Source organism: Penicillium daleae, assembly GCF_028827525.1.
Source record: "Penicillium daleae strain IBT 16125 chromosome Unknown utg000008l_segment0_segment0, whole genome shotgun sequence".
In the NCBI taxonomy this organism is placed as follows: domain Eukaryota; kingdom Fungi; phylum Ascomycota; class Eurotiomycetes; order Eurotiales; family Aspergillaceae; genus Penicillium; species Penicillium daleae.
Genome location: NW_026623156.1, coordinates 3,942,254 through 3,956,725, shown reverse-complemented (window position 1 = coordinate 3,956,725; position 14,472 = coordinate 3,942,254). Strand labels below are relative to the sequence as shown.

The 14,472-nt window shown below is 49.8% G+C and overlaps 5 protein-coding genes across 5 annotated transcripts; 1 reads left to right on the top strand and 4 right to left on the bottom strand.

Moving 5' to 3' along the window:
* Positions 1-341: 341 nt before the first annotated feature.
* Positions 342-1,818, bottom strand: N7458_009964 (putative iron-sulfur cluster-binding protein; the record flags this gene model as incomplete). The annotated part of the gene is made up of 2 exons (XM_056913346.1): positions 342-1,517; positions 1,570-1,818. The coding sequence occupies 2 exons, from the start codon at positions 1,816-1,818 to the stop codon at positions 342-344; spliced, it is 1,425 nt and encodes a 474-aa protein (XP_056762195.1).
* A 460-nt stretch (positions 1,819-2,278) lies between these two features.
* N7458_009963 (uncharacterized protein) lies at positions 2,279-3,489 on the bottom strand (the record flags this gene model as incomplete). The annotated part of the gene is made up of 4 exons (XM_056913345.1): positions 2,279-2,403; positions 2,463-2,769; positions 3,158-3,349; positions 3,403-3,489. The coding sequence occupies 4 exons, from the start codon at positions 3,487-3,489 to the stop codon at positions 2,279-2,281; spliced, it is 711 nt and encodes a 236-aa protein (XP_056762194.1).
* A 1,058-nt stretch (positions 3,490-4,547) lies between these two features.
* On the top strand, positions 4,548-7,220 carry N7458_009962 (GTPase-activating protein GYP7; the record flags this gene model as incomplete). Its single annotated transcript, XM_056913344.1, has 4 exons — positions 4,548-4,700; positions 4,759-6,450; positions 6,507-6,825; positions 6,889-7,220. The coding sequence occupies 4 exons, from the start codon at positions 4,548-4,550 to the stop codon at positions 7,218-7,220; spliced, it is 2,496 nt and encodes an 831-aa protein (XP_056762193.1).
* A 561-nt stretch (positions 7,221-7,781) lies between these two features.
* N7458_009961 (uncharacterized protein) lies at positions 7,782-8,233 on the bottom strand (the record flags this gene model as incomplete). Its single annotated transcript, XM_056913343.1, has 4 exons — positions 7,782-7,851; positions 7,911-7,981; positions 8,048-8,122; positions 8,225-8,233. The coding sequence occupies 4 exons, from the start codon at positions 8,231-8,233 to the stop codon at positions 7,782-7,784; spliced, it is 225 nt and encodes a 74-aa protein (XP_056762192.1).
* A 2,059-nt stretch (positions 8,234-10,292) lies between these two features.
* N7458_009960 (GAS2 domain protein) lies at positions 10,293-14,414 on the bottom strand (the record flags this gene model as incomplete). Its single annotated transcript, XM_056913342.1, has 1 exon — positions 10,293-14,414. One exon carries the CDS (start codon positions 14,412-14,414, stop codon positions 10,293-10,295), a length of 4,122 nt encoding a protein of 1,373 aa, XP_056762191.1.
* Between the last annotated feature and the right edge of the window lie 58 nt (positions 14,415-14,472).

Sequence of the window (14,472 nt, the reverse complement as noted above, 5' to 3'; positions counted from 1 at the left end):
GCGCCTTCCTGGAAGACGCCCGTCTAGGGGAAGTCTCGGCCGAAGCGTCATGGTTTCTTAGATCACTAGAGCATAAAGGTGGAGGGTTACTGGGACTGACTGGAACTGAGGTATAACCCCATGTAAGGTTCGCATTTCAGATTTTTTATACTGACTTTGTATGTCCCTTTTTTGTTCGCTTCTAAATTGAGATTCATAGAAACTAGGCCTCAATTGATAGCCCTTCCTATTAAGCTACATCCTCAATCATTGTTAACGTCCTGGAAGAGTGACACTCAATCCGTGAACAGTAAGAGTGAATATTCAAAGGACCATCCCAAAGACCGCAGCGGTCATCAGCATTAAATAGGCCCTTTCCATGTCCATCGCATTACCAGTCTAGCCCAGCCGATCCAACGCCCGATCCAGAGCCAGAGCCGGCACAATCGATTTCCTTGCAAACTAATTAAGATGTTAGTATTGACAAAATGCAGGAATATATCGAGAATCTTACGCTGCTCGGCTTGTTGGAACAGAGAGCTTCCTTTGGGTTGACGCATAGCTGGAAGAATTTGACCACCAGTCTGCTTCTCCAGTCTCGCATGTTCTCGAATTTGATGCACAATTTGGTGAATATTGAAACTATTCGCCACTGATCCAGCAGTAACCGACTGGAAGTCCGTCTCAATCTTGTGCAAGATGGCTTTGATGGATTCTGCAGCGGCGTGTGCGAGCTCGTTCTCGTTGATTCCAGTCTTAGACGACAGGTTGAATAGATCATAACGGACATTGGTGGTTGACTCTGACGCGGGGAAAAAAGAGAAAGAAACCCAGAGGGGGGCATCTTTAAAAGAATAAAGCAAGCTTGCTGGGAATAATTGAGAGTCTGCTGGACTGTTGTGCTGGGAGATTATCTTGATGAATTTCGTTGCGAAAGAAAGTGGTGCCGCCGCTGATAGTGTTTCCTCAAGCTGGGTGGTAATATCTGTGCAGTATTGAGAGCTCACTATAGTGATCAAGTCAATATTTGGGACAACAGGGCTGCTCTTGGCAAACGTACTCCCAAATTTCCAGTTGAACGAGCCGGTAAGAGTCTGGCCAGCAATCCATTCAGACTTGGAACCCAGGCGAGCAGTGCTCGCAAAGCTGTCCAAATCCAAAGCAGTAGAGTCAGGGAAAGGAGCAGGATTTCCAGCATCGAGGTTCACAAACACCAATCCATGATCAGTAGTGTGAGTGTGGATCTCAAAGAGGCTATTCTCAGATTTGTCAAAGCCCGGGATGCCTTCAAACTGTGGTGCTTTAACTAGCCGGCCGGTAGTATCATAGCTCCAACCATGGTAGCGGCAGCCAAGCACGGTGGACGTGCCAGTCTCTTTTCTAGTGATGGTATAGGCGCGGTGTCGACATACATTGTGGAATGCGCGGATTTTATCATCCTTGCTGCGGATCAAGAAGATCGGGAAACCAGCAATGTCAAAAGATTGATACGCACCAGCCTTGCCAAACTGGGTGACATGGGCAAGATATAGCCATGACTACAGGCATGGTAAGTGGGTGTGTGTGTCAAACACGACGCGCTTATCGTACCTTGCTAAAGATAGCTCGTCGTTCAAGCTCGAAAACGTCACGGCCAGACCACCATCCCTCAGGGAGTTCGGGCTCCTTGGAAACTGTCAAACTGTCTGTATCATTCACCCTGGAGGACTCAGTAGATAATTGTCGAGTTTTCTTCGGTCGAGAAAGACGTGGCCATGACTGGTGAACCAAGAAAACCACCGTCAACAGAGCTATGATCACCGAGCTGGGCGATAGAATATAAGCACCAATGAACTCCATGACCTGAAGTCCACTGTGGTGGATTTTCTGTCAAGAAGTTATAACTGATCAATTTGTTTGTTTTCCTCGCAGGGACCTTCATTTGATATAGATCGAAAGCTTGGAGGTCCAAGTGTGCAAGACCCCACATTATACAGTTCAACCACGACGCCGTATGTAGTCCCCCCACCCAGTCTTGCGATTTCCCGATTAAGTTGCAATTTCCAGTCATCGGTAGATAGATTAACCCGGTAGGTCAACATCGCTTAGATATCGGGCCATCAGGAGTGGCTACACAGTTTATCAAGATATGATCTATTCTCCTGTCTGAATCACTAATCTTCCAGCTTCATCGTCTAAAATGGTCCAATTTCAAGATGATAAACGAAGATACTACGGCAGATATAGACTTTCTAGACCGGCACTTAATAAGTAGTCTTTCCATTACTAAATTTGCAATGATGATGACCCTAATACTACGCTAAGCTTCCATCTGCACCAAAGATGGCGTAACTTGATCTTTCGACACCGACTCGCCATTCTGCTTGGACGCGCGATCGGCCGCATGCTGCTCACAGACCATCTGGAAGACTCGCTGTTGGTAGTCTATAGGAGGCTTGGATCAGTATGAGTGTTTAATGACATCAACTGAGCCCTAAACTCACAAGAAACGCCGTTCTCCTTCTCTGGGTTCAAGATACCCTCATGGTAAACGCCCTTGGCCAAATTGTCCTGAGCCTTTTCGCAGAGTTCAAAGTCCTCCATTGCAACCTGCCGGACAAACTTGAAGTATTCCTCAAATTTCTCGCCCTCGGCCAAATGGTAGTAGTCGAATTCCATGCGAGTAACTTGGGGATCTGCGGTCGGACACACACGGAAAGACGACATACCACCGCCGTAAACGTTAAGGGTGCAATTAGGGAAGAAATACAGGAACAACCCATCATCGGGCTTCTTGGGATCCGCGATGTGCTGAGAGAAGTTGTGGTTGTTGCGCACGGTGTAGAAAGTCGGTGGGTAGTAGATTGAGAATGAGGGATGGGTGTACTGGCAGTGCAGACACTCTTGATATCCATCCACCCTGAATTGATGAAACGTAAGAAGACTGAAGGAAAGAGAATTTCATTCAGTTGCTGGGCATTGGGCTCTCACATAGTCTTCCAATTGAAGCGACCCTCGTAGCGAATACTCCGTCGATAGGGAAGCCGAGTGAAGTCAACTTTGCCTAGCAGCTCCTCGAGTTCAGGGAAGAAGTCATGGAAAGACGGCGCATCGTCGGAAATGGTTGAGAATAGCAGACCCGTTGGGGTAACGTGGCTGCGCAATTCTTTGTCCTGTACATTCTTGACGATCAGTCAACTGCAGGCACCTTGAGGCTTTGCTCTCCATCGAGATATACCGTCTTTGCATGGAACACTTTCAACTCCTCAGCGACAGGATTCAGAGTCTCGCCGGACAAGCGAACAGCATAGATGGGCTGCTGGGCAATTTCATAGTCGGCATGCTCGCCGACTTTCTGGAATCGCGTCACAGGACCGAGCAAGTACCAGGACTAGGCACAGTTTTAGTGTCAATAGTCATGGGTTGTCATAGAGTGGGACATACTTTGAGGAAAACCGCCCTGCGCTCCATTTTATAGAGGGGCTCATTGCAGTACCATGAGGCAGGCAAGGTGCGAGTAAGCTCAGTCATGATGGTAAGGATTTTCCAATCGATGCACGTATACTTCGAAATGTGCTACTGAGATACGATGAAGATAACAATGAAGAGCACTGACTTTATATCATCTATCATCCCTTTCTCGATCTTTGGCTATCATGGAGAGTCATCATTATTGGTGACCGCCCTTCTGGACTGAACCTAGTGTCGTCTGGTGAATGGGCGGTTTATCGTTTCCTGAAGGAGTTATCGAATCCCTAGGGCCACACCAGCTGGTTCTGGCCAGACAACCCACGTTCTAATGTGCCACGGCAGAAGGTTGACCCGTTCGATACTACTCCAGCACATTATCTCTAAAGATGGCAGGTCCAAGGTATGGCGATCGTGGCGCTGGTGTGGGTCGATAATTGCTGCTGGGCCACGAACCATGAAGACGTGTAGATAGCTCGCTATCGACAATGCCGAATCTTAGAATAAGAGGGGTCTAGTAGATAAAGTGAGTCATTCTGGGCTGTAGATTACTGAATTTGCATGAGAGAATGTCGATGTCCTTTAGGCTATGGCGTTGCTTGTCAACGCAGGATTGTATGTCTTTGAAGCCACTGCATCACACTCGCAGGACTGCTGAGGCGGTTGTTTATTGGTGGAAATGAAAAAGGCCAGTGAGGCTGGTTATTGTTCATAACATCAGATTCAAATATAGGGTAAGTGTATCCATGAGAAATAGCCATCATCAACAATGTCCGACATGATTTTGATATGTACGAGTGATCCGCCAGTTCGCGGTTAGCGGGGTTTATTGCTGCCTAGACCATAACAAGAGCTAGAGAGTGGCGACACATCTGAAGAAAGAAGAGTCCTGCTAGAAAATGACACAGAAGGAAAATATCTCTCCCAGAGGCCCTGCTCCAAAGGAAAAAAATCATCAAGCACACAGCGTTGAGCTGTGAGGAAGAAGCCAGAGAAGCCAAGCGGAGTTTCGAAAGAGGGGAACCGATCGGCTTTATCTTATCGCGGATCATTTGATCATTACGTCGTCTTCATCGCTCGTGCTGCTTCAACCTCCACGCTTTCGCCTACGCCTCACCATCATGGCAGGCCCTGTTAAATACACCCCTCCTCCATCTCCACCGTCGCCGACTGCCTCTTTCTATGATCTCAGTGACAATGACGAAGACGAGTATAACACCATCGCCCAAGCCCAGTCTAGGCGTGGAGTGAAGCTGCTGTATTCGAAAAGCAAAGTACGATCGCTCATCGACCACAGGATTGGTAGGCATAGCTAACGGAAGACATTACTAGGTCTACGTACACCCTACACCGTCCGCGAAAGACAACATCCCTGGATTCATCGCCCTGATCCAGCAGAAACCCAAGCCAAGTTCCCACTCCTCAACGACCGCCTATTCTCACAAGGATGCCTCTTCATTCCTCCTTGCTTGGGTCCCTGAAGCTTCACTGGGTGACTCTTACAGTACCTATGTGAAAGTCGATCTTGCCGACGACGATTCCCCACCGCGTCAGCGATACCTTGTTCCGCCGCTTCCGACCACCACCACCCAGAGAGACCCGACCGGACTCTACTCCTTCGCAGTTCCCGTGTCGGAAATATACTCTCTATTGGTACGACCTCCGAGCCTAGGATGGTGGTTTGGAAGTGTGGTGATCAATACGCGATCGGGGAACAGCTTCCCTGCCCTGTTTTTCCACGACAGTGAATGCGAGTCGACGATACTGCAGAAGAAAAAGCGTGTCAGGGAGAATTTCGATCCCTTTGACAGCGATGGCAGTCTGTTTTGGGGTGGTGATGAGGTCGTTCGTTGGTTGAGGACATACGTGGAGGTTCAACGTTCCTCCGTCGACCGAAATGTGTATCTGATCAATCCTTCCGCGGAAGATCAGCTCTCATTTGGACGAGGCTTCAACAGTGGGGACGGCACGGTGTCGAAGGCCCAGCCGGAAGCTACTGCTGCTGGACCCAACGCAACTGGGCAGCAGCGAGATGCCAGCATGGACCCATTCATAAAGACTCTCAAAGAGACGCGCTGGAAGGTGCTTGAGCAACTCAGCAAGATTACTACTTTCACCAGGCGGACTGCCAACGAGATTGCTGATAATCCTCGTATTCCGCCCCAAGTCCGACGATTGATGAAGAATCCTGAGGTTCAGACTCTCCAAGATGAATTCGATAGCGCCCGATTGTATTTGGCGCGATGGGCGATGAGTATCGCCGAACAGGGCGAAAAGGACCGAAACCAGCGGATTTGGACTGCGCAGGATGTTCTGGAGTCAGAGAACAGTTCTGTTGGTGATTTTGAGATTCTTGAGCTTGAGACCGGCAACTTGGCCATTCAAGAGAGACGACGGGTTGTCACGCTTGCCGAATGGGAAGGATTCTTTGACCCGATATCGGGAAGGCTGCATATAACCGTCGAGGAAGTCAAGGAGCGCATCTTCCATGGCGGATTGGATCCAAATGACGGTGCGCGCAAAGAGGCATGGCTATTCCTGCTCGGTTTCTATCCATGGGAGAGCAGTCAGGAGGAGAGACAAGCAATCATGAACTCGAAGCGCGATGAGTATATCCGCTTAAAGGCGGGCTGGTGGGAGCGCATGGTTGACGGTAACTCGACATCCGAGGAGTATGAGAATTGGAAAGAACAACGCAACCGGATAGGTCAGGCCATCGGATTCCCCATTGGAAGTTTTCACCTACTAACCTCCACATCAGAGAAGGATGTTCATCGCACTGATCGAACTATACCACTCTTCGCTGGGGAGGATATTCCTCATCCTGACCCCGACTCTCCGTTCGCTGATACAGGAACCAATGTGCACCTTGAGCAGATGAAGGATATGCTCTTGACGTATAACGAATACAACCCGGACCTGGGATATGTACAAGGCATGAGCGATCTCTTGGCTCCACTCTACGCAGTCATGCAGGACGATGCAGTTGCTTTCTGGGCCTTTGTTGGCTTCATGGATCGAATGGTAGGTATTATCACCCCAAAGCGGCTTCGTCTTGTACTAACACGTGCTGGTTCTAGGAGCGAAATTTCCTTCGGGATCAGTCTGGCATGCGGTCCCAGCTCCTTGCTCTGGATCATCTAGTCCAGCTCATGGACCCCCAGCTCTACCTTCATCTACAGTCCGCGGATAGCACGAATTTCTTTTTCTTTTTCCGCATGTTGCTTGTCTGGTACAAGCGCGAATTCGAATGGGGGGATGTCCTACGTCTCTGGGAGGCACTGTGGACCGATTATTTCTCCAGCGGCTTCCATCTTTTCATTGCATTGGCGATCTTAGAGAAGCATCGCGACGTTATCATGGATCACTTGAAGCATTTTGATGAAGTGCTGAAGTATAGTAAGTCTGCACGCTCGATTCTACGTATTCTAGAGTGTTCTGAGAGTACTAACATGCTTCCAGTCAATGAGCTTTCCAATACGATGGACCTTGTTCCAATTCTCACTCGCGCTGAATCTCTCTTCCACCGTTTCGAGCGGTCGGTCCAAGCGATCGATAAGAAGGACAACTTCCCCGCTCCTTCTGCTCACCAGCGCCGACCTGCGAGTAGCAGCCCAGACTCTGCTGGAAAAGGCAAATCACCCCAGCGACCTACCGTTGGGTCGAGCAGCAGCGTTCGACCTCCTTCAGCGCTTCAACAGGAAATCGACAAGGGTAAACCAAAGGTCATTTCTCCTGATTTACGGGAGCTCCTGAGGAAAGATGTCCCTTGGAGACGCCAGCAGACATCATAGTGGCAATTGATGTATGCTGTGCTCGGGTTCGATGGATTGCTTGAGCCTATCTTACGACTTTTATGCCTTGCTCTCATATATCATTCCACTCATTTGTATTGATTATCACTCATTTTCTTCTAGGTGAGGCGTTGTGGATTTGGCTGTGGTGGGGCTTCTTCAGGTTCATGTTTTATTTCGTCTCGCAGGATGTATTGCCCACCTTATTTGATCATAGCGGCTGACAGCATACTACAAATTTCCATGCTCTCCTCGATTATTGCTCATAATCTGTAGGATCTCTGTGCAAGATATAGTCTTGGCCTGACATTTTTGCTAAATGCAGACTCGGGACCTCAGGGAGAGGAGCCTCCTGTTTGGGGCAGATTGCCTGCAGTGGCCTAAAGGAAACTCAAGAGAAATTTGTTCCATTCTAAATCTATCATGTATGTATGGAGTGGGAATCAATAGCGCCAGTAAACATTAAAATTCAGGTTCTATCACTCTCCGCTTGAATGCAAGAGTGATGCCTTTTAACGCGGATCCATCGTCCACCTCGCCTTCTTGCCACGATTAGCGACTCTACGCGCTCACACCAGGGAAGCAGTCAGCAAGACCCTTCTTGTGTTTGTTGGCGGCGTGCTCAAGCAGACTGTACCAACACGTTAGCAAATAGAAACATTCCTATACGATCAACAGGGTACGACATACGCGGGGGCCTTGGTAGTCTGCAAGAAAGTCTGCAGGCAGACCTTGCACTGAATGTTCATGGCCTTCTCATTCTATACCCAAAAAGCCATTAGCATCAATATCACACACCTAGAAACTAGGAGTCAATCTGCACGTACGGTCTTGGTCTGCGACTTGGCAACCTTGCTCTTGTCGGCATTGTTGCGCTCGCGCTTCTGGTTGGCCTTGGCTCCCTGTTGACAATGATCAGTTTCGGCTACACGTTGTTGGGATGGTATAGGTGGAAGAGCATGTTCCTGTAGCGACTTGCATCTCCACCATCAAGGTCTTCTTACGTTACCCATTGTTGCAGGATTGTAGTATGCGACTGGAGATCGTGTCGGGCTGGGGAGAAAATTTTCTCCACTCAAAGGCCGAGCTGATCATTTCTGGCGGGGCGAAAATGTGCTGACTCAGCAGTTTCTATTTTTGCCTACAGAGTCAAGGGAAGGGCAAACGAACGCATAGTCCATATACATAGGCTTGAGTCCTGGATATTAGAGTCCCTGGAAAGTAGCCTAGATTATCGGTCTAAATTTATGATAATCAAGATATCTTTGCTCTCGGCAAAGGGCGTCTGCTGTCTTTCTTCGAGAGGTGCTGACCCACCAATCAGATCTCACGAAGAAGTATACAAGAAGGCGCAAGCTGACATGATCTCTTTTAGTTGACTACCAGCTTTTCTATCACTTAATTCTGAGATTCGACTCCTGTCCTGGCTTCAACTTTGTACCTGAAATGTACATCGCCGCATACAATTACTACCCATTTTGTTCTATCTTCAAAGTACCTATCCTAATAGTAGTGTGACAACTTTGCATGAAAGCGACGTTTAAACTTGGTCATATATATATATTCGAGCCAAGTAGCTATCCGGATACCACCTAACTTGTCTCGCACGTCTAACCATGCCTATTATCTACGCTGAACCCTTCAACAAAAACTGCGAGAAATATATCGCGACAAGACTACTTCCAACCACTATTCGCCATCGCTCCAAGCTGGGCTGTAAGAATAGTTAATATCGCTATCCTCATGCTCAGAGATACACGCAAGACCCTTCCCGCTGGCCTCCACATGGTTTGCTCAAGTTGTGCTCTTCCAGGTTTTCTCTTCGAAACGGGCCTCCGCAGCTCTCAAACGAGATAGACAACCATGGCACACCGAGAATGTGTTGTTCCCCTCCACTACACCTCTTGCATACCTGCTACAACGCAAACAAAGAAAAAAGTGTTCTCCTTGCCGCTCAATACAGGCTCCACGGGAGTATCGAGTACTTCCGGGAGCTAGGTTGATGCCGCACTGCACACAAAATCTGTACTCTCGATAGGTGCCATTCTTGCCCCTTTCCCCCTTGACCATTTCATCACAAAATCTTCTCGAGGAAGAAAGCGGAGACAATCTTGGCATGCGTATAGCTCTTTGCCCTCTCGCATGCCGAAGCTGGATTGCTCCACCCTTAGTAACTGCTGCATATCGAGCCGCGGGATGAGTTCGTTGAGTATTCGGCATGTCATTTTTGGGCAGATTTGATAAACTCCATCCAGACTTTGGATGATTTGAAGTTTTAGCTCAGTGGGTATGTCGAGTAAGAATACATTGTTGTGCTTCATGAAAGTCAAGTCTTCAATCTCGTGTTCTGCAACGATTGATTTGAGATCGGTGCTTTCAACGAATATCGAAGTCATACTAGTCGTTTTGAGAATGTGGTACTGTGTACGTTCAGCCAGTTCTAGGTGTTGAGTTGACCCTGGGTATAGAACCAGAGCTTTATGGGGATCACCAGAGCATGAGCAACTTCAATCCTTCACATATCTTTGAGCCTCATCTTATGATGCCCACTTGACACGTAGTTCCATGCAAGGAACAGTGTTTACAAGTCGTGTTACCGGAAATGGGCCGAACCAAAATGGGAGTCCGCTTGCCAGCCTTGTCCCAAGCATGCATGCGCTGTTCAAAAAGACGTCGTTGGGCGCCCCTGCCTGGGGTTATCTACAGGGGCTTTACGCAGGCTACAAGTTCTTCCATCTTCACAACCCCAATTCCTGTCCGGATTGCAGAAACAACTAACATGCAACACTCTATTGAGGGGTATTAACTGCAGCCTCGAAAACAACATTGAGAGCAACCAAATATGTACAATGCGGAACCGAAAAAACGACCTGGTATGTGAGGATATCAATTGCAACCAAGACCCAAACAAGACAAAAACAAGAATTCAAGGCAATTTCTTCTCGCCGCGCTGATGCAAATGGTGTAAATAGAATAATATCAGACTGATGAAAAGAAGATGAACGGATTAGGGACCCATAACGATAAACCCCAGAATATGGCGAGAGCCTGTAGGCTCAGTGAAGAACACTTTTATCTGCGGTTTCCAAGACCGCGGAGCGAAACTCGCTTGCTCGAGCCGACAGATCTGATATCGCTGATACTCGAGACCTTTGGCAAGGACCGGCGGCCATGGCTGTGGATAAGGTCGTGATGATCGGCCTCGTGTAGGTCGATCACGCTCTCAGTCCCGGGCGCAACATTCAGCGCGAATGATGGAGGATGCACGGAGCTTGAGCGGCGGGTTTGCTGTAGGACGTCCTCGACCCAAGCCTCGCCCTCAGGACTCATAGAAATCTGTCGCGAGCGGGGCTTCGGGCCCGCCAGACCCAGGGGTGTTGATTGAGAATCGTGGGCGAGAGAGGCGAGAGCAATATTAGCAGGAGAATTGGTGCCTCCGAATGAGTAGCTGGAGGAGATTGAGAGACGTCGTCCACCCGATAATGCAACTTGTGGAGACGAGATGTAGGAACTGAGTGTTCCTGTGGTAACTGATCGAGGACCCAAGGCATCAGACGCGTTGGACCCGCGTCTCTTGCGAACGGTGAGTGACGATGGGGGTCGCGCACTGATAACTGACGGTGGTCGAGAGGGAGTGGCTCGACCAGATGCAATATAGGGAGAAGCGGCTGCCGGGGTCAACATGGCAGCAGCTGGGGAGGAATATCCAGGTGAAGTTCGAGACGTAAGACCCTGAACCTCGACACGCGGTGTTTCTGAGACCTTGCGGCGACCGTGATGAACGACATATTCGCGCAAGTATTCGCCAAGATCGGCCCAACCACCACCAACACGGACCATGACGCGCTGTCCGTCCTCTCCCACAGTACGGACAAAGAGCTTGGTAGGTGCTGTCTGGCCTCCATGATGCAGATGGTATAGCTTCACGTAGCTGTCTTCGGCCTTGTGAGCGTGAGACAATCGTCTGCGTGCGGCAGGCATAAGCATCAATGAAGGCGCAGGGGTAGCACTGCGCGACGGTGCAGCACGCGGCGACTCGGACATGCCTCTATCTCGCATCTTGCGGTCCATGGAAGATGAGGAAGACGAAGTATCGGCCTCGTTGTTGGGATCGACCAGGTGAATCCGACCAGGAAGAGTACTTAGAATAGAATTGATCTTTTCGTCAAGGTGGTCACGAGGCCTCCGTCTGTGTGGAGAGGATGCGCGCGAGCCTTCGTCGACCAGCTCTGATTCATCTTCCTCCACGTATGGCAGTTCCTGTCTCTTGACGCCCAGACTTTCCAGGCTAGGATGGGCCGTAAGTCGTTGGCGCAAGCGAACGGACTTCGGTTGTTCCTGATGAAGCAGGGCCCGATGAGCGGTGTTCATGCCGAACGCCTTCCTGTTGTGCTCAACGTTCTTCTTGGTGTTGTCGGTTTCCTTCAGGTCCGATGCAGACTTACCACGAGTAAGTCTTGGACGGCGACTAGCCCCGCGAGGTGGCACTTGGGGTACAGGCGTTGAGCGACCAATGGTTGTGTGTGGCAGTCTAGCGACCCCAGGCTCTTTGAAAGAAGATGGAAAGTCAGTAGCCTCTAATTCAGGTTGTTCGCGTATGTCGATATCAAATTCATCGTTGATGAAACGCTCAAGAGGCAGGCTCACGGCGCGGTTCTGCGGGAAGACTTCCGGTGATGACTTCTCATTCTGGAACCGGAGCAGCCGATCGGCTCGCAACATATTATCTCCGTGCGATTGTATTAAGTTCGATCGAGGGAACTCCTGGCGGGAGGGGGTGACGAGAGGCCCATCGTGAGATGAACCTGTTTGGGGCTCGGGCGCATCGGGACTTGATATAAGTGAGGAATTGTCAGAGAGCAAAGAGCCCACGGAGCCGTTGGATGTTTGGCGCTGGTGCTGATGCGGCTTCTGGGCATTCTGATCGAGATTGAGTTTTCCTGGTCGGTGTTTCGAAAGTTTGATTGGGCTCTGTAGCGGTTTCCGAGTCGAGACTGGTTCTTGTGGCGGCATTTCTCCCCTTGGACCAGACCCAGCAGTAGCAGGCCTTGACTCGAATATGGTAGGCTGCACAGGCTCCGATTGCTGAGTGGGTTCACGACCAAGTTCCTGGAATGGATCACTGACGAATTGCGTAGAATTTGGAACCTCCGCCAGAGGAACATCAATTGAAGGTGCTTCTGCCTCTTTGGCACCAGTCGGGCGAGTCTCGAGCTTGTTATTTCCAGGGGTTAAACAATTGGTGTTGGTAGTGGTTGCTTGCACCGTAATTTGCTTGATGTTATCCACCCTTGGTGACTCGGACGAGCGATCGAGCATAGGGTCTTCACGAGCATCTTTCTGGGTGGAGCTGACATTATCATCCACAGCATCAATAATAGATGAGGGTGCTGCGACATCTAGCTTCGGTATGATATCTGGTATAGAGACAATCTGTGTCTTTTTGATATCGGTTTCGCCTGAAGGGGCCAGCTTCCGAATGAACGGGTCGTCATGCATGAAATTATGCTCAGATAAAGCAGGAGGTTTTGATCCGGATGAGGAGACAGGCCGCTCTTGTTGATTATAGTGAAAAGGAGGGACATTTTCCTTATCGTCAACATCAGGCGTCATTGGCAATGGCACCCGGGAGGGTGATGACTGGTCCGAGCTGCCAACCGCATGATCGAGCGAGAAAGTTGGCCGCGTGGGGGTTTGCATCTCTTCAGTGACAGTCCACTTCGCATGGACCGGCAACTGGTCCTTGGCGGTGTCGGTCAAGGCAATCTCTAGAGTCTCGGAAGAAGGGCTGGGGATGGGAGCATTCAGAGCAGAAGGCTCTGGCAACGACGGAGCTCCCTCAGTTGACGTCTTAGAAATTTCGAGATTACCTTCAGGCTCCTGGTTATCAGCAATGGCGAGGCTGTGAGATTCGACATTATTCTCTGCCACTTCGTCAATCGTCTTCATCAAAGATTCCTGTTCCGATAGCACCTCTGTTTCAGTAGCCTTTGCCACTTCCTCGGCCGACCTTGCAATTTCCTGTGACAAAGGAGTTTCATGCTGAATTTCAGGGATTTCAACTCCAGAGCTTTCGATTGCCTCGGGCTCTTTTGGTTGATCCTGCATACATAACCAGTTTGTACGAAGTCTGTACCTCTCGGCTTCGACAACCCAAGCAGCGAATTCCGATTCTATGCTCTCCAGGTCATCAATCCAGTTCTCAGGCAGGGAATCCTGGCGGCCCTCCAACGCATCAAGGGCGCGATCCATACGCCGACCCACTGCAACAACGGCGGTTTCAAGATCAACATGTTCGGCGCGTAGATGTGAGTCGGAGAGTCTTGATTCTCTATTCTCGTTGGGATTTGATGTTCGCAAGGCATGGAATGATGAATCAAGGGACGCTCGCGTCGATTTCAGCTCCCTTAGCAGGCCTGGTACTTGGCGTAGAACGAGGAGTCGAACGTCCCAGGTAGTCAAGAGACTGTTTAATCGTGACAGCAGTGGTAAAGCCCGCAAAATCGTAGCTGTGACGACGGCCGTGAAATCGCTGAGTTGCACATAGCTGAGCGGCGGGGGCACAGACCCTGTGCTTGTGGAGGAGGAAGGGCGAGACCGGGATGGAATGTGGGCATTGAGAACGTGTTCCTTCAGTTCATCCACATCTAAATTGTCCATTTCATCGCGTATCTCTTCAATCCTCTTCTCATACTCCTCGGCCAATGCTACTGGCAAGCTGCCATAGAACTCCACATCAGCACTACCACGGCCACCAATAGCCGTTGGGAGCAAGAGGGAGCTTGATACGACAGAATTGTCTTGCGACGACGTTTCCGCCGGCGGCACAAAACCTTTCCCAAGCTTCGCATCACTATGCTTTGGCCATAACCAAGATTGTACCTCCTTATACCAAATATCCAAATTCTGGGCGGCTATGGCGGCACGGATACCGAGGGCGCGTTCAGCTGGCGAGACTTGAGATATACTCTGCGAGAGTACATTATGAGAGAAATTCCCGTTCGAGGGGACAGCTTCGGTGGTTGTTAGGGCGTGTAAAGTGGATTCGGGAGACAGGTTGCTGAGGAGAGGGTCGATTTTTTGGTATAACGAGGCCGGATTCCGTTCAGGAGACGCCGAACGCGAGTTTTCTCGCGAGTGCACTGGAGAGAGCCGTATCGACGGACGAAGAGGGCTTATTCGACTGGTTGCCATTCCGAATGGCAAGCTTTATAGCTCCGAATCGGTCTTCACAGGGAGGAGACTCGGTTTG